The sequence below is a fragment of the Mytilus trossulus genome, chromosome 11 (assembly GCF_036588685.1).
Source record: "Mytilus trossulus isolate FHL-02 chromosome 11, PNRI_Mtr1.1.1.hap1, whole genome shotgun sequence".
NCBI lineage: Eukaryota > Metazoa > Mollusca > Bivalvia > Mytilida > Mytilidae > Mytilus > Mytilus trossulus.
The window spans coordinates 3,516,386-3,536,330 of record NC_086383.1 but is presented as its reverse complement, the minus strand read 5'-3'; the positions used below and the strand labels follow the sequence as shown (position 1 = coordinate 3,536,330).

General features: G+C 33.8%; 2 protein-coding genes across 2 annotated transcripts; both read left to right on the top strand.

The window, feature by feature from the left end:
* Window positions 1-1,851: 1,851 nt before the first annotated feature.
* Window positions 1,852-3,791, top strand: LOC134691578 (uncharacterized). The gene has a single exon (XM_063552142.1). It carries the CDS (start codon window positions 1,869-1,871, stop codon window positions 3,789-3,791), a length of 1,923 nt encoding a protein of 640 aa, XP_063408212.1. The 5' UTR covers window positions 1,852-1,868.
* A 6,402-nt stretch (window positions 3,792-10,193) lies between these two features.
* On the top strand, window positions 10,194-12,128 carry LOC134691576 (uncharacterized). Its single transcript, XM_063552141.1, has one exon. It carries the CDS (start codon window positions 10,194-10,196, stop codon window positions 12,126-12,128), a length of 1,935 nt encoding a protein of 644 aa, XP_063408211.1.
* The last annotated feature ends 7,817 nt before the right edge of the window (window positions 12,129-19,945 follow it).

Here is a 19,945-nt window from a genome sequence, read left to right as displayed (position 1 = left end):
AAGTTTTCCATTAAATGGACCAATATTGAAGGTAGTAATACTTAATCATCATGGAAATATAAATTCTTTAAAATTTTTTCCTTTTTTTTCTTTCGTGACGTTTTTTTCGCGATTTTTTGTTTTTTACAAAATTTACATAAAACGGCAATTCTAAAAAAAGAAGTTCCAAATAATGATGCCAACCTTTTAATTTAAAGGTAAAGACAGTGTTTGCCATTAAGTTGTTTTTAAAAATCATACAGTTTCTTCATTTATTTGTTAAGCAAAGTTTGTCCCCACGAGAAATCGTTAAAATGTATACATTATCAACTGATTTACCATAGACAGTAAGTGTAAAGTGATATTCAAAAAGCGGTAACAATCTTAAAACTTATCCGAAAGGTTCCAAATTTACTGTGTGTTGTTTTCATATCTAAAGCATTGATTTGAGACGAACATAAAATTATTTTTTTTGCATTTTTTGAGATCTCAAAAAACACTTTTTTCCCAAAAATTAGAAAAAAACAATATTTCAACCCATTACTTACAACATGAACATTACTTGATTAGCATATTAAATATTTTTAAACAAATTTGAAATTTTATTTAGAACTTAGAAAATTATGTGTCGATTTTTTATTCAACTTCCGCAAAACTAATTTGCACCCTACGATCGTTTACACTGAATTTAGATGCTTTCCGACAAGTTTTAATTTTCATTATCACATGTGAATACATTGCAAATGAAAGCTTTTTAAAATAGTGTATCTCATTTTTTTTTTATATTTAATACTTTTTGATCAATTTTATTTCAAAGTCGTGTATCGTTTCTTTTGTTGACTAGTATACATATATATCACTTCTGTGAGAATTAGTATGGATAGTAAAATTGGGTATTTTCTCTGGGTCGTTTAAATTACTCGCAACTAGGTGAGACACGCACAGAAGTGATAGTTATGTATTATAAATATAGAAAATTAAATATTTTTAAAAATTAGAATTTTATTTTTTTAAAATGTATCATAGACCCAAGCGCCTGTGATCAGGGTTACTGTATAACTGAGGTGTAACAAAATGTGTAACAAAACTTTTATTGAATATTACAGAAATTATGACTGTCGGTGTAATTGTAATTGTTAACGAAAAAAACATGTCAAGCATGAAAATATAATTTAAAAATAAATAGTTTAAATCACTTAAAAGTCATTTGATGTTACATATATAGGACGGGTGCGTTCGATGCGTAAATAAATTAACAAACCCCGTCTTATAACATCCGACTTTGAATTTGCGTCTTAATGTCAAATTTAGGTGTGCAACTTTGGGAATGGTCTTAAACGATTGACAACTCATTTCTCAATTTTTGTAATTTTCCTATATTTTTTTCTTTGTCCAGCAAAAAAAGTAGCAGTTTATAAGGAGACCCCCTAAATGACATAACAGCTTGACTTATGGTCGTTTTAAAAACGATTGTTTGCAAGTTGCATTGTGATCTATTGTACAATATGAAAATTAAACAACGTGAATGCAAATATTTTTAATGACTTTACGGAAAATAACCTTTGTGTCATCTTGACAACCGTATACAAAGTTCATTACACTTCTCTACCTTCTAAACACAAGAGGTCGATTTCTTTTGTTCTATTTAAACCGCATATCGGACTGTATGTAATTCAACATAGAATACATTATTTGATACAAAATGATACATTCATCCTGGATTTAATTGTCTGTGGTATAGCAATCGTCGAATTCCCTAAAACAATTTTATCCTAATGTATCATGTGTATTTGATAACAAGAGTCATGTGTTAAACTAGTCAAGGTAAGCAGGCTATATATATATATCCGATCGATCTTTAGACAGGGAAGTTTAAAAGATACAACAAAATGGCGATGTCGGTGGAGGTGAAAGGAGAAAAGTTAAAAGAAGATTTTGATGATCTGCTAACTTGTACAATCTGTTTGGAGATCTTCAAAGCACCTAAGTATCTGCCGTGTCTGCATACGTTTTGTAAGTCGTGTATTAATACATATATTGTTTCAACCGTGAAAGACAATAACCCAAGTGGATTTAAATGTCCCGTATGTCGTCGGTCTGTGCCAATAGATGATGAGCAGCCTGAAACGTGGGCTAATAATTTACCCGGGAACCATTTTATCGTATCACTCATAGATAAAAGGGAATTACAGAAACCCGATAAGCTATGTGATACTTGTGATCAGGACAAACAGAAAGCTATTTCATTCTGTACTATTTGTGAAGAAGCATACTGTGAATCGTGCAGAAAGGCCCACACAATTTACAAAATGTTGAAAAGTCATAAATTAGTACCCATTAAAGATATCAATGCAGACACTTCCGTTTCCGGTCTATATGCGCATGTCACTTGTAAAGAACATCCCGACAAGACAATAGAAGTGTACTGTCAGGATCATTCAAAACCGTGTTGTACAGTTTGTGCCACTGTCCACCACAGAAAATGTGAACAAGTTGTGACTATTGATAAGGCGGTGGCTGGGATTAAAGAATCCGAAAAAGCAAGAAACCTGATGACGAAATTAACAGAAACGAGTAACACATTGGGCAAAGTTCTTCAGAACCTAAAGACTAATAAGGAAAATTTTGAAAATGGCACAGAAACAGTTCTTCAAGAAATCCTAACTTTGCGAGAAAAAGTTTGTAAACATTTAAATGCACTAGAGCAGAAACTTCGGGATGAGGCCAACAGTGGAAGGAAAGAAAATGTAATTAAGCTTGATGAAGAAATGACATATTTCTCCAGCCAAAAAAATACAATTGATAATTGGAAGACTTTATTCGAAGCTTGTTTATCTCAAGGTTCAGAAATACAATGTCTGGTCAAGATGGATGAGATTCTAAATAACCTTTCTCAAACTGAAAAAGACATTTCTAAACTTTTACAAGAAATAAGGGCTATATCCGTAAAGTTTGAACATAAAGATATCATTTCAGACATTACCTCTCTCGGCAGTTTGATTTTTGATGAGCAACGGCATTCTGCATATAATATTCCCGGAAGGAAGATAGCAAATTTCCATACAGGAAAAATCAGAGTCGCGTTCACAATTGATGTGACAATATCTGCGGTAAGTGGGATATTCCTTAATAATGATATCATTTTGACACATTATTGTCAAAAAAAGATCGTATATTACGACAACAAAGGGCAGCAACAAGAACAGCTACAAGTTCCTCACAATTTAACAGACATAACAAAAGTGGATGGTCAAACTGTTGCCGTGTCTTCAAATGAAAATAAGATAGTTGTTATTAACGTTAAACCGCTGTGTATCTCTAAGATATTAAATATAAGCAACCCTGTGTGGGGTATTTCGTTCTGTGAAAACGAATATGTTACTGCTAATGGTCAATTAATTTCTTGGTTAAATGCTGAAAATGGTACAGTAGTTAGAAGTCAACAAACCACAGTAGACACTAGACATGTTTATTGCTACACGAAAAATGACTACATCTACTGGGATAGCGGAAATTCTATTAAAAGAGAGAGCAATGAAGGAAAAGGCTTTACGTACAACCATAGTCTATTGCAACGCCCCTATTTTCAAGACGTAGATAGCGACGGAAACATTTATACAACCGGGTATGGTTCTAGAAACATTCACCAGTTAACATCTACTGGAAAACTCGTGCGGATCATTCCCATATCGGATATAGATAACACCATCACAGCTAGTCCGTGGGTAATACGGTTCCAGCCAAACAGTAACAGATTTCTATTAACATTTGATGGTAGTGCTTCCAAAGTCCTTGTGTGTGAAATTGATTAGATTCATTCAGAAGTAGAATAATAAGAAGCGAAGGGAGCAATGATTTGCTTTAGGGAGTATGAGCCCATATCTTGCTGATTTGTTGTTTAAATTACAATTGTTGATATTGCGTTATGTTGAACTCTCTATTATGTGAAGAAATAGTGTCAAGGATAAAACAATATTATAATAACTGATAGTTGTATGTTGTGTTGATTTTTAATATCTCTCTTATAAGTTTATATCAAATACATTTAAACAAGTTTAAAACAATGATAGGATTGAAATAAGATTCAATTGTTATCTCTTTTGTTTTGTTTTCCCGATGGATATCCTAATTGAGCGTATTTTAAGTACACATACTATCAAAATATGTTCAATTCTAGATATGAAAGTATTCAATAATTTATATGAAGATTCGCCATTCAATCATATGATAAAACGTTTAAATTTTCTTATCCCAGGCATATAAACCTTAGCCGTATTTGGCACAACTTTTTGAAATTTTGGATCCTCAATGCTCTTCAACTTTGTACTTATTTGGCTTTATAAAAATTTTGATATGAGCGTCACTGATGAGTCTTATGTAGACGAAACGCGCGTCTAGCGTACTAAATTATAATCCTGGTACCATTGACAACTATTAAAACGAAACATTGTTTGCACCTATCTTAAGTCAGAAATCTGATGTTCAGTGGCTGTAGTTTGTTGATGCACTTAATAGTTTTGTGTGTATTTAAAATTTGAATTTTTCGAAAAACTAAGGATTTTTTTACCCCAGACATAGATTACCTTAGCTGTATTTGGCACAACTTTTTAGAATTTTGAATCCTGAATGCTCTTTGTCTTTGTACTTGTTTGGCTTTATACATATTATGATATCAGCGTCGCTGGTGAGTCTTATGTAGACGAAACGCGCGTCTGGCGAACCAGATTATAATCCTGGTACCTTTGATAAATATCAATAAGTGTTTCTCGTTTTTATCTCACCTGGCCCATACGTGGCGTCCGTTGTCCGTCGTCGTCTGCCGTCGTCGGTCGTCGTCAACTTTACAAACTACTTGGCCAAATTTAAACAAACTTCAATTATTTGACATAGTAATATTGTTTTTAGTCATTTCTATTATAGAATTTGAAATAATAATGTATTTAGGAGTATATATCCCTCACTCAAAGCTCTGTTTTGGAGTTGGCTATATCTTGTCTGAGGTTAAAACAATATAGCTAGTGATAGTTATATTTTGTGTTGATAACAAATGTATCTAAACAGGAATAACAAATATATTATGGTATAAAGACAAGATTTCTATTTTTATCAAAATTGATTATTTTTCCCATGGATATCCAGATCGTGTTTATTGTAGCTTCAAGAATAACAAAAGATGTTCAATAAATATAAATTTACTTTTTTGCTTTTATCCCCCTTTCAAAGTTTGTATGGGATTTTCCATATTTTTGGGTGGATTTTTTTTTTTATCTCGAGCAACTCTGTTGCGAGATTGATTGTCTAAATGTGCATCTGATGGAGAGAAATTGGTATCGTTGAATTTACTGAATGTGAGACATGGATATGCTATCCTTGAGGTGGTGTCGGCGTTTCCTGTTTATTACGTTTTATTTTATAGTTGGTAGAAGAGATAAACTATTTATATGCTGTATACAGATGCCTTATATACGATTTGTGATATCCTTTGTCCTTGTCCCCAATTTTATGATTATGCGACTGCCCATAAACAAAAATATAGTGTGTATTATGTGGAGCAGGAGCTGCTAACCCTTCCGAGACGCATAATATCATTCCTGAGTTTTTCGAGAGCTTCGTGTTGCTTAGTCTTTAGATTTTCTGATTGTATAGCCTCAGGATATCCTGTGTCCTTGTCTTTGGGTTTATAGATTAGAGACTGTCCATAAAAACGTATAAAGGTTGTTATATATGGAGCAGAATTGGCCTACTCTTCAGAGGCACCTGACATCACGTTTTTTTTTGCGACATTCGTGTTGCTGATGCAGACTTTAGTTTTCCATATTGTGTCGTGTGTGCTCTTGGTTTAATTTTCGTTGTTTCTCGTAATTTGCAATGCCATTGTCAGTTTTATTTTTATTGACCTGTACCAAATTAGGAATGTGGCATTTGTTATCAAATAGTCCGTTTATATTGATGTTGGCGTGTGAATTTGTTACATTTCAGTCATCAGTGTTTGTGTTGTTCCGTTGTTTTCCTCTTATGATTGATGTTTTTCCCTCCGTTTTAGTTTGAAACCCAACTTGTTTTCTCTTAATCGATTGATGACATTCGAACAGCTGTATACAACTGTTGTTTTTATTCATTTAACTGACGATTTACAATGTCCCTTTGGTATCGTTAGCCTCTCTTTTGTTCTAATGATTCAATAATGATACACAGAATCCTCCCAACACATCTCTGTCAGATAGGGTCTTTTTCAAAATTTCTATACCAGATTCTCTATATCATTATGTTATCTAAATTTGGGTTATCGATAAATTATAAAGTGCAAAAGTTTTTCCGACGTGGTTAACATTTCCCTCGGATTATTGTTCAACATTTATGTTGGCCTATTTCTCAGATACTTTAACTATGTTCGTGTTGCTCAGTCTTACGTTTTCTATGTTGTTTGTTTCTTCTATTTTTGTCTGATGGTCTTTTTTCTTTTTAAGATATTGGTTTGTCAGTTTAATTTCGACTTATGAGTTTGAATGTCTCCCTGTTATTTTTCGCCCATCTTTAACATATTTAACAATTTTACTTTATTTGATGAACTTGTATGCAGCTATCGTAAAATATATGTATCGTAAGGTATAGTCGACTACGAACTGAGTTCTAAAGTACCACTAAGCAAACCAGAGATAGAAAAAGAATGGAATCTTAAGACAAATTAAAAAAAAACCATGCATCAAACATTACTTACATGTATATTAAACAATGGTATTTTTGAAAAATCTTACAAGTAACAAAGATTGTTTCGGGTAATTCTTCTTAGACATCAAAAACACACCAGAGCTATAGGAATGGGAGACAATTAATCTATAGTGTCTAATATTGTCAGAACGACTATTTTGACCTACTGTCACACTCAGGCATTATTCCTTCGCTTCTCGTTGAAGTTATTAACAGGTTTTAGCTAACCCTAATCCTAGTCTCCCCGATCATGACGTCCTCGTCATTCTGATTGTTGGTACGTTTACAGTGCCTCTCTCCAGCGGTCATTGTTCGTGTTCACACGAATGATTGATTACTCACTTTCACACCGCAAGATTCATTCAACATAATTATTGACGGCTTCGGGTTTTATAAGAGTCGTTAGACCTTCTTATTTCCTTCTCTCTAAATTCCATTCTTTCTTCCTTCCTGTTCATCCAAAAGGACGTATTATATAAATATAGGAAGATGTGGTATATGTTCCAATCAGATTACTCTTTATCCAAGTCCAAGTCACAATATATAAAAATAAACCATTATAGGTCAAATTCTGGTCTTAAGCACGGAGCCTCTGGTCACAACGAACAGCAAGCTATAAAAGATCCAAAAATGACTAATGTGAAACCATTCAAACGAGAAAAATAACAGTACCCGATGTAATTTTTCTGAAAAATAAAAAACGAGAAACACGTATAAACAACATCAAGAACGACAAGGGGCGGATCCAGTCATTTTAAAAAGGAGGGTTCCTAACCCAGGACATAGAGGGGGTTCCAACCGCAGGACCCCCCCCCCCCCCTCTGGATCCGCGCCTGACGACAACTACTCAACTTCAGAAATGGTTTGCTCAGTTTTAAGTCTTAAATGTATAAACCAAATAATTCTAACAATATGAAAACATGATATATTAACACATTCGGCAAGTAAAAAAGTTCATCCTGAAAACCAATAGCAGTTGTTTAGATAAAGAAGAATACACAAACAAAGACTGAATTAATAAGTTCGAAGAGTCCAAGGAAGCTATCACAATCCAGAATAGAGGCTACAACAATGTCAAAAAACAAACAAAAACAAAAAAATTACTACAAGTCCTCAAATCACTCACAGAAAACAATGAGATTGAACAATAAAACCCTGCAAATGGTTAAAAACTAAGATGCGCAAAAAGGTAAACTTTTTTGCTCCTCTAGTGGCATTGTCAAGGTATTCTAGTTAATGCATATGTCAATAGCGGATAGGGAAATTATCTATTCTACTGCAAAGACATTACCATATTTTATAAACCATCGGTACACGAAAATTCTCTAATCCTTAAATATGAATAAAACACTTCTGCATCAAGAGAGCATGATATACCCGTTGTGCACTGCGCTATAGAAAAACTTACACAACGATATACTTCGGTGTATAAATACAACCTTAACCCATAACTGTGGAATGACAAATACAGAAATTTCCAAATTGTAAGGTTTATTGCATTAACTGCATTTACCAATTTCACTAAACATCCAACCACAAACTACAGAAATCTGTTGAAAAGGGCTTAACTCATCAGATTGATACACTGCTTGTTCAAAGTCAACAACTAATAAAACATCATGTTATCAATCAGTACTCATCCAACATCCAATTGATTTAATGATTGCTTTTTGCATCAGCTCTATTTTACGAGATATCACAATAAGAGAATAAACTCCTAATTTATAAAATTGAGTGAATCCAAATGATGAAATGGATATAAAACCGGCAGTAAAACCAATCTCAAAGTATGGCCTCAATTGTGCCGTGAAGGAGGTATACATTTGTAGTCGCGTATGGTCAGAGTTTTATCGTTAAGTTGTATGCATTATGTAGAGAGATAGTACCATTTAATCTATTCTAAAGAACCCCTTACAAAATCTCGTTTATGAACCCGAAGGTACCATTTCGATACTCTTTATATCTGTCATCAGACTCATTGACCTTTTCTATTGACCTTCTAATGGACGACTGATTTACGTATAACGGTCTAGATTGGATTATGGAATACAAAAAACTGGACAGAACGTGTAGACTAAAATCCCCCTCCCAAAAAAAAGGTAAAGAGAAAAATAGGTCAAAAACATAAAGAAAAGAGAACGAGGGGCTGAAATTTAAAAGGAGAAAAAAACGACATAAAATATAAAATAATCCCCAATCGGGAAAAGCAGATATTGTCTTAACCATTTTATTTGTCCTTAAAATGCATAAAACATTAGTATCGTCACTGGACGTAAAGTTACAAAAAAAACTAGAGGCTGAATCTATGTCGCTCACCTAGGTCTTTGTGAATATTAAACAAATGATGGATTCATGACAACATTGTGTTTTGGTGATGATGATGTGTTTGTACATCTTACTTTACTGAACATTCTTGCTGCTTTAAATTGTCTCTATCTATAATTAACTTGGCCCAGTAGTTTTAGTGTAAAATGTGAGTAAAAATTTACAAATTTTATGAAATTGTTAAAATTTGACTATAAAGGGCAATAACTCCTCAAGGGGTCAACTGACCATTTTGGTCCTGTTGAATTATTTGTAAATCTACTTTGCTGAACATTATTGCCATGTGATTATGGACTTTCCGAATTGATTTTCCTCTGAGTTCAATATTTTTGTGATTTTACTTTTTATTGCTGTTTACAATGATGACTGTGGTCAAGTTTGGTTTAATTTGGTTCAGTAGTTTCAGAGGAGAAGATTTTTGTAAAATTTAACGACGCCGGACGATGACGGACGGACAACAGACGACGGCCGCCGAACACCGGACGATAGGGATTGGAAAATCTCACTTGGCCCTTGAGGCCAGGTGAGCTAAAAAACTTGTCACTGGACGTAAAGTTACAAAAAACCATTGTCACTGGGCGATAGTTTCAAAAAAACATTGTCACTGGACGTAAAGTTACATAAAACCGTTGTCACTGGACAATAGTTACATAGAATTGACCAGTAAATCTACACATGTCAATTAAGTTGGAACATCTGTGGATTCACTACTATTCGTTGGACCCCAATTGTCGTTGGTTTTGTGGGTACAGGTGAACCACGAATTGAAATGTTCAACGCACTATAAATTTTCTATAGGCTTTTGTTTAAAGAAATTGATAAACTACAAAATAAAATATCCACGAAAATGTAAGTGTTCCTAAATCTACGCTAATTGATAGCCTCGAAAATAAATTAATCTAAGGTATTAAAAAAACAAACGTTTAGGACAATGTTCTTCTGTGATTAAATAAGAAGAAATGTCATCAACCTTGATTTTTGAGTTAAAATCAATATTACAAAATAATGCAGAATATTGATAGTAATTTAAACGTAGAAACTATATCAAGGGATATCAGTTCAATATGTACCATGATAATGATGGTCACGTGTTAAAACAAGTCAAGGTAAGCAAGCTATATATATATCCGATTATAATCATAACTGATCTTTGGACCAGGAAGTTTAAAAGATACTACAAAATGGCGATGTCGGTTGAGACGAAAGGAGAAAAAGTGAAAGAAGATGTTGATGATCTACTAATTTGTACAATTTGTTTGGACACCTTCAAAGAACCTAAGTATCTGCCGTGTTTGCATACGTTTTGTAAGTCGTGTATTAATACATATATTGTTTCAACCGTGACAGGAAACAATCCAAATGGATTCAAATGTCCCGTATGTCGTCAACCTGTGCCAATTCATGACAATGATGATAATTCGGAAAATTGGGCCAATAATTTACCCGGAAACCATTTTATTCTATCACTTATTGATAGAAAGGCAATCCAAAAGTCGGAAAAACTTTGCGATACTTGTAAACTAGAGAATATTTCTCAGAAGGCACACTCATTCTGCGTTGTGTGTGATGAAGCTTACTGTGAATCATGTCAAAGATGTCATAAGCTTTACAAAGCAACAAGAACTCACACAATAGTTCCCATCACAGATATTATAACAGACACCACCATTTCCGGTATATATGCGCATGTCATTTGTAAAGAACATCCCGACAAGACGATAGAAGTTTACTGTCAGGATCATTCAAAACCTTGTTGTACAGTTTGTGCAACTGTCCACCACAGAAAATGTGAAAAGGTTGTCACTATCGATAAAGCGGTGACCGGGATAAAAGCATCCGAAAAAGCAAAAAACCTGTTGACAACATTAACAGAAATGAGTTACACATTAGGTAAAGTTCTTCAGAACCAAAAGACTAATAAGAAAGATTTTGAAAATGGCATAGAAACAGTTCTTCAAGAAATCACAACTTTACGAGAAAAAGTTTGTAAATATTTGAATGAACTCGAACAAAAACTTCGGGACGAGGCCAACTGTAGAAGGAAAGAAAAAATAATTAAGCTTGATGACGAAACAACACATTTGTCCAGCCTAAAGAATACAGTTGATAACTGGAAGAGTTTATTCGAAGCTTGTTTATCTCAAGGATCAGAAATACAATGTCTGGTCAAGATGGAGGAGATTCTAAACAATCTGCCTCAAACTGAAAATAACATTTCTAAACTTCTACGTGAAATAAGGGCCATACCCGTAGAGTTTGAACAGAAAGATATCATTTCAGACATAACCTCTCTCGGGAGTTTGATTTTTGATGAGCAACGGCCTTCTGCATGTTCTATTCCCAGAATGAAAATAACAAATTTCCACACAGGAAAAATCCGAATAGTTTTCACTATTGATGTAACAATAAATGCTGTTAGTGGGATATTCTTTAATGATGATATCATTTTGACTCATCATACTCAAAAAAAGATCGTGTATTACGACAACAAAGGGAAGCAACTAGAACAGTTAGGTATTCCGTACAATGTAACAGACATAGTTAAACTGAATGACCAAACAGTCGCCGTGTCTTCAAATGAAAAGAAGATAGTACTTATTAACGTTAAACCGCTGACTTTCGTGAAAACTTTAAATATCAGCAATCCTGTGTGGGGTATTTCAATCTGTGAAAATGAATATGTTACTGCTAATAGTAGAACAATATCTTGGTTAAACATTGATAATGGTACAGTGATTAGAAGTCAACCAACAACAGCAGACACAATACATGTTTATTTCTACAAGAAAAATGATTACATCTACTGGGATAGCAAACATTCTATTAAAAGGGAGAGCAATGATGAAAAAGTCTTTACGTACAACCATAGTCTATTGCAACGCCCCTATTTTCAGGACGTAGATAGCGACGGGAACATTTATACAACCGGATATGGTTCTAAAAACATACATCAGTTAACATCTACTGGACAACTCGTACGAATTATTCCCATATCAGATATAGATAATACCAACAAGGGTTATCCATGGGTAATACGGTTCAAGCCAAACAGTAACAGATTTCTATTAACATTTAACAGTGGTGCTACTAAAGTCCTTGTGTGTGAAATTGATTAGATTCATTCAGAAGTACGTTAATTAGAAGCGAAGGGAACAAAGTTTTGCTTCAGTATGAACCAATTTCATGCAGATGTGTTGTTGTGAATATAATCTTTGCTATTTCGTTATTTTGAATTCTCTATCATGTGAAGAAATAGTGTCAAGGATACATCAACATAATAACTGATAGTTGTAAATTTGTGTTCATTCTTAATATCTCTCTTATAAGTGTTTATCAAATGTAATTAAACAAGATTAAAAGAAATGTCGGGATTGAAATTAGATTCAATTTGTTTCTTCCTTTTTCCCCGATAGATATCCAAATTGTGTGTACTTAAAATAACATACTAGATAAATATGATCAATTCTAGATATGACAGGATTCAATGATTTCAAATAAAATTCGCCTTTCAATGAAATAATAAAATGTTTGAAACGAAACGTTGTGTAAACCTATCTTAGTAAGAAATCTGATGTTCAGTGGTGTCGATTGGTGATGCGTTCAAAAGTGTTTCTCGTTTTTTATGTAGTTTTCTGTTTGAATGGTTTTATTCTGGTCATTTTTTGGGGGACTCGATATAGCTTGCTGTTCTGTATGAATCAAGGCTACATGTTAGAGACATACTTTTACCTATAACGGTTTCCTTTTTCAAATTGTGACTTGGATTGAGTGTTGTTTTAAAGGAACTCGTGCCATATTTTTATATCTATGTACCAAACTAAGACGAAATTGGTTTTAAGATACTAGTACAAAAGAGGAGAAATATACCTGAAGGACAGCCAAACCCGTAAGTCGAAACTTAACTGACAACGCCATAGCTAAACATAAGAATAACAGACAAACATTAGTACACAAAACACAACATATTAACAGTTTTCAGCACAAGAACAACAGGAGACGGAATACTTTCATTTTGATAAAAAAAAATGTGAAGAGTCGTGACAAGCTCTTCTCCCGACATTTGTGATTTTCGTTACTCCGTTTTGCTAATAAGCTTTTTAAAAAGCTGATCTTATACGATAGTATAAAAATAATGAACTTGAAAGAAGAGAAAAATAAAGGGTCTGTGTGCTTGTTTTTCATTGCAATTTTTTGGCAAATGATCCTCTCTTGAATTTTCCTACTTTTAACATTGGCCGCATATTTGTTTCATAAACTATGAAAAAGTAAAAAGGATTTCATCAGATTTAAACAAAAAAGCATTTTTTTTAGAACTATGTAAAACTAGCGATTAGTGGACATTTTTATTAAAAGATAATTTAACCAGAAGATTACGAAAATTAAGCAATAAACATCCTAAAGGTTTTTAAATTAAGTGTTGTCAGAAAAATAATTCAACTTTTTCGCACTCAAGCATTTTCCACCGCAGTTCGTCGTAGCTATATTATATTTAAAGGTTTTTGTCATTTAAATTTCACCCCGAATTCGGTGTCCTCGACCACCTGATTGTTAGTACGTTAATAGTTATCAAAGGTACCAGGATTATAATTTAGTACGCCAGACGCGCGTTTCGTCTACATAAGACTCATCAGTGACGCTCAAATCAAAATTATTTTTAAACCCAAACAAGTACAAAGTTGAAGAGCATTGAGGAACCAAAATTCAAAACATTTGTGCCAAATACGACTAAGGTGATCTATGCCTGGGATAAGAAAATCCTTAGTTCTCCAGGTGTCCTTGTTTTTGTTTAAACTAGGGATGGCAAACAAATCTGAAATTAAATGCATGATACTCGCGAGTACTCAAATACATCTTAAATGTCAAGTGATAGGTTTTGATTTTTGTTGGGACAGTGTGCTTTTTTGGTGATTACTTTTCATAAACTTAATTATAATATGAAGACATCGTTTATATTTAACTTTGCCATAAAAACGAGAGGTTTGGCATGCCACAAAACTAGATTCAGCCCAGCATGTTTTTCTTAAAATGTCCTGCACCAAGTCAGAAAAATGACCATTGTTATTTTATAGTTCGTTTCTGAGTGTGTTACATTTTAGTGTTGCGTTTCTGTTGTATCGTTCTCCTCTTATATTTGAAGTGTTTCCATCAGATTTAGTTTGTAACTCGGATTTGTTTTTTTACACAATCGATTATTGAATTTCGAACAGCGGTATACTACTGTTGCCTTTATTTAAGCTCTGACGCCATCACTTTGCGATAAAAAAATTTATGTTTGTTGGAACAGTGTGGTATTTTGGTGATTAGCATTAATAAACTTAATCCTTATTTGATGATAACGTTTGGCATCCTAACGAAAGACATACATATGGTTGCAGACCTCAACTGTATGACTACAAAATATAACTTTATTTGTACCAATAGAACAATGAATAAGGCACCACCATTTCTAACAAGTAATCTATCATAACAGCAATTAAAAGTTTTGTGTGTTAACGAACAAAATCAGAAACAAGCCAATTAAACAATTGATATATTCATAAAATCCGACTTGACAGACAATCTGTATCACCTGTTCCTGTGAGGTTAGTATTTTTAATGTCACGACTTTGCGTAAATAATATTTCATTATGAATTATACAAGCACATTTTCTATACGCTTTCACAAAAAGGATTCCTAAAAACTTACGACTGGTCTCATGATTTGTCAACAAAATATTTGACTTTCAATTAATTATTTGAAACGATATTTAATTAAACATTAAACAATGATAAAGTTTCAAATTAACATACCAATCACGTTCGAAAGAAGTCTTGAAAAACAAAGACAAAGACGAGTAGTTATTATATAATAAAATCAACGATACCAATTTTCTTGCACCAGATGCGCATTTCGACAAGACATGTCTCTTCAGTGATGTTCATGGCCAAAATATTTGAAATCCGAAGCTTATATAAAAGACGAAGAGCTATAATCCAAAAGGTTAAAAAGATATAGCCAAATCCGCGAAAGGAATCAGAGCTTTGCATTAGGAAGATACATTCCTTAATTTATAATAATTTCTAATATTTTGTAACAGCAAATTTTGATAACACAAAAATCCGTATTTTCATGCCAATACCGAAGTACTGGCTACTGTGGTGGTGCTACCCTAGGGGACTAATAGTCCACCATCAGAGACATTGACCAGTGGTAGTAATAAAATCAACGGTACCAATTTTCTTGCACCAGATGCGCATTTCGACAATACCTGTCTCTTATATAAAATATGATCGAGGTTTACAGCTTGTGAGTTATTAATAGAAACAGTTCTACAAGAAGTCACACGTTTGAGACAAAATGTTTATAAACATTAAAATGAACTCGAACAAAAACTTCGAGACGAGGCCAAGAGTCTGGTAAAGATGGACGAGATTTTAAACAATCTTCCACAAACTGAAAATGATATTTCTAAACTTTTACGTGAAATAAAAACTATATCCGTGAAGTTTGGCCATAAAGATATCATTTCAGACATATCCTCTCTCGGCAGTTTGGTTTAAAATGAGGACCGGCCTTCTATTCTAGGAATAAAGATAGCAAATTATCATACAGGAAAAATTAGAATAGCGTTCACAATTAATGTTAAAACACCTTCTGTAAGTGGGATATTCTTAAATAATGATATTATTTTGACCCATTTTACTCAAAACAACATCGTTTACTACGACCACAAGGGGCACCAACAAGCATAGTTAGATATTTCTCAATCTTTGACAGATATCACAAAAGTAAACGATAAAACAGTTGCCGTGTCGTCTAATTCACAGAATATTTTGCTTATTAACATTAAACCACTGACTATTTCCAAGACATTAAATATAAGCAACCCTGTGTAGGGTATTTCGTTCTGCGAAAACGAATTTATAACTGCTTATAGAAGCAACATATCTTGGTTAAACGCTGACAATGGAACCGTAGTTAGAAGTTAACCACAGTAGACACAAGACATGTTTATTGCTACAAGAACAATAAGTACATCTACTGGGACAGCGGACAGTCCATTAAAAGAGAGAGCAATGATGGAAAAGGCTTTACGTATACCAATAGTCTGTTACAGAACTCGTATTTCCAGGACGTTGATAGCGACGGAAACGTGTATATCACCGGATATAGTTCCAGAAGCATACATCAGTTGACATCTACTGGAAAACTCTTGCGAATAATTCCCGTATCGGAGTTAGACAATACGATCACGGCTCCTCCATGGGTAATAAGGTTCCAGCCAAACAGTAACAGATTTCTACTGACATTTGACGGTGGTGCTAAAGTCCTTGTGTGTGAAATTGATTAGATTTATTTAGAAGTAGAGAATTATTGGAAACTGACTTGCGAAGGAGACAACGGTTACCTGCATGGAATATACTTATGAGCCCATAACTTGTGAGGATATTGAATGAATGACATGTGATACAATTAGTACTTAATCTTCCTGAATTTGTTTGATGTGTGATTACAATATTTGACATTGCGTTATATTAAACTAACTTTATCTGGTGAATCGTGAGAACGTGTCAAGGATAAAACAATACATATATTAATAGTTGTATTTTGTATTGATTCTTAGTATCTTCATTATAAGTATTCCATTTTTATCAAAATTTATAATTTTTCAAATTTAAGCCATTTTTGTGCCCATAGCAGTTCGATTAACTTGATCTCCATCAAAAGTGCAGTTGTTGTTCTTAAGTACCAGCGTTGGCATTTTGACCAGGCATTCAGTAAGAAACATGAAAGAAATTTCGTAACATATCGAAAGAGTACATACGGAAACATCAACGGTTGTTCGTTTTAATGGTTTACTCGAATACATTGAGCGTGGTACCATCTCTCTTCATGATGCATATAATTAAGATTACCTTAGCCATATTTGGCACAACTTTTTTGGAATTTAAATATCCTCAAAGCTCTACAACTTTGTACTCGTTTGGCTTTATAAATATTTTGATATGAGCGTCACTGATAGAACCCAAAGAGATACATCAGGAGATCCGTCCATGGATCCGACGAGAATTGGTATAAAATGGCCGAGAATATGTAACATTCGGAGAGAAAGGATTATATCTAGTGCTATAAACAATGACAGTTCGCTTTTATATTATTTGGACCACTTAGGTGAATATATGAGTGACATTCGATAATTTAAAGAATACACTAGTTTAGTAGAGGATATGTGCGGATAATAACATTACTGACAATCATTTGATGTATATTTTGATTTATGTGAATTTGGTCATAGAACATATCAACTATTTATTTTGTTTGTCTCTATTCTGCCTTGCCCATAAAGGTTCACTTTACAGATACTCTTAATTTCTGTCCTCATACACATTGCCCTTTTTATGTTGGTCAACTCGATCGACCTTTTAATGTATAATTGTAACGAATTTAAAAATATTCGACTTGGATAAAATAAGAGATTTTCTTATCATCAAACTTGATTTTTAAGTTCAAAGCAACATAATTTTATAATGTTTGTAGTAATTTAAACGTAGAAACAAAATCAGGAGATATCAGGACGATATGTACATTGTACCGTGATAATGATTGTCATGTGTAACTAAGTCACATGTTAAAACAAGTCAAGGTAAGCAAGCTATAATTACATTCGATCATAATTATAACTGATCTTTGGACCAGGAAGTTTAAAAGTTACAACAAAATGGCGATGTCGTCGGAGGTGAGAGGAGAAAAGTTGAAAGAAGATTTTGATGATCTGCTGACTTGTACAATTTGTTTGGAGATTTTCAAAGAACCTAAGTATCTGCCGTGTCTGCATACGTTTTGTAAGTCGTGTATTAATACATATATCGTTTCAACTGTGAAAGACAATAACACAAGTGGATTTAAATGTCTCATATGTCGTAGACATGTGCCGATTCATGACAATGATGAGAAGTCTGACACTTGGGCTAATAATTTACCCGGGAACCATTTTATCGTATCACTTATTATGTTTGTTATTCTCGTGGTGTATTGTCTGTTGCTTGGTCCGTTTCTGTGTGCTGTTGCGTTTCGGTGTTGTGTCGTTGTTCTCCTCTTATATTTAATGCGTTTCCCTCAGTTTTGGTTTGTTGCCCCGATTTTGTTTTTTGTCCATGGATTTATGAGTTTTGAACAGCGGTATACTACTGTTGCCTTTATTTATTGAAAGAAAGGCAATCCAAAAGTCGGAAAAACTTTGCGATACTTGTAAACTAGAGAATATTTCTCAGAAGGCACACTCATTCTGCACAGTGTGTGAAGAAGCTTACTGCGAATCATGTCAAAGATGTCATAAGCTTTACAAAGCAAAAAGAACTCACACAATAGTTCCCATCACAGATATTATAACAGACACCACTGTTTCCGGTATATATTCGCATGTCACTTGTTACGAGCATCCAGACAAGACGATTGAAGTTTACTGTCAGGATCATTCAAAACCTTGTTGTACAGTTTGTGCCACTATCCACCACAGAAAATGTGCACAGGTTGTCACTATCGATAAAGCGGTGACTGGGATAAAAGAATCCGAAAAAGCAAGAAACCTGGTGACGAAATTAACAGAAACGAGTAGCACATTAGGTAAAGATCTACAAAACCATAAGACTAATAAAGCCAACTTTGAAAACGGAATAGAAACCGTTCTACAAGAAATCATAACTTTGCGAGAAAAAATTTTCAAACATTTGAATGAACTGGAGACAAAACTTCGGGATGAGGTCAACAGTAACAGAAAAGAAAACTCAATTAAGCTTGATGACGAAACAACAGATTTGTCCAGCCTGAAGAATACAGTTGATAACTGGAAGAGTTTATTCGAAGCCTGTTTATCTCAAGGATCAGAAATACAATGTCTGGTCAAGATGGACGAGATTCTAAACAATCTTCCTCAAACTGAAAATGACATTTCTAAACTTCTGCGAGAAATAAGGGCTATATCCGTAAAGTTTGAACATACAGATTTCATTTCAGACATAAGTTCTCTCGGCAGTGTAGTTTTTAATGAGCATCGGCCTTCTGCATGTTCTATTATCGGAATGAAAATAGCTAATTACCATACCGGGAAAATCAGAATAGTGTTATCAATTGATGTTACAATACATGCTGTTAGCCGAATATTCTTTAATAAAGATATTATTTTGACCCATTATACTCAAAATAAGATCGTATACTACGACCACAAGGGACATCAGCAAGAACAGTTATGTATTCCTTACTATTCAACAGACGTTGCTAAAGTTAATGATCAAACAATCGCCGTGTCTTCAAATCAACAGAAGATAGTGGTTATCAACGTTAAACCGCTAACTATATTAAAGACTTTAGATATCAGCAATCCTGTTTGGGGTATAGCGTTCTGTGAAAACGAGTATGTTACTGCTTATGTTAATAAAATATCTTGGTTAAATGCTGACAATGAAACCGTAGTTAGAAGTAAACAAACCACAGTAGACATCAGATATGTTTATTGCTACAAGAAAAATGAGTACATCTACTGGGACAGCGGATATTCTATTAAAAGAGACAGCAATGATGGAAAAGGCTTTAGGTATACCAATAGTCTGTTACATAACTCGTATTTCCAGGACGTTGATAGCGACGGAAACGTGTAAATCACCGGATATAGTTCCAGAAACATACATCAGTTGACATCTACTTGAAAACTCGTGCGAATCATTCCCGTATCAGAGTTAGACAATACATTCACGGCTCCATGGGTAATAAGTTTCCAGCCAAACAGTAACAGATTTCTACTGACATTTGACGGTGGTGCTAAAGTCTTGTGTGTGAAATTGATTAGATTTATTTAGAAATAGAGAATTATTGGAAACTGACATGCGAAGGAGACATAGGTTAACTGCATGGAATATACGTATGAACTTGTGAGGATATTGAATGAATGTGATATAA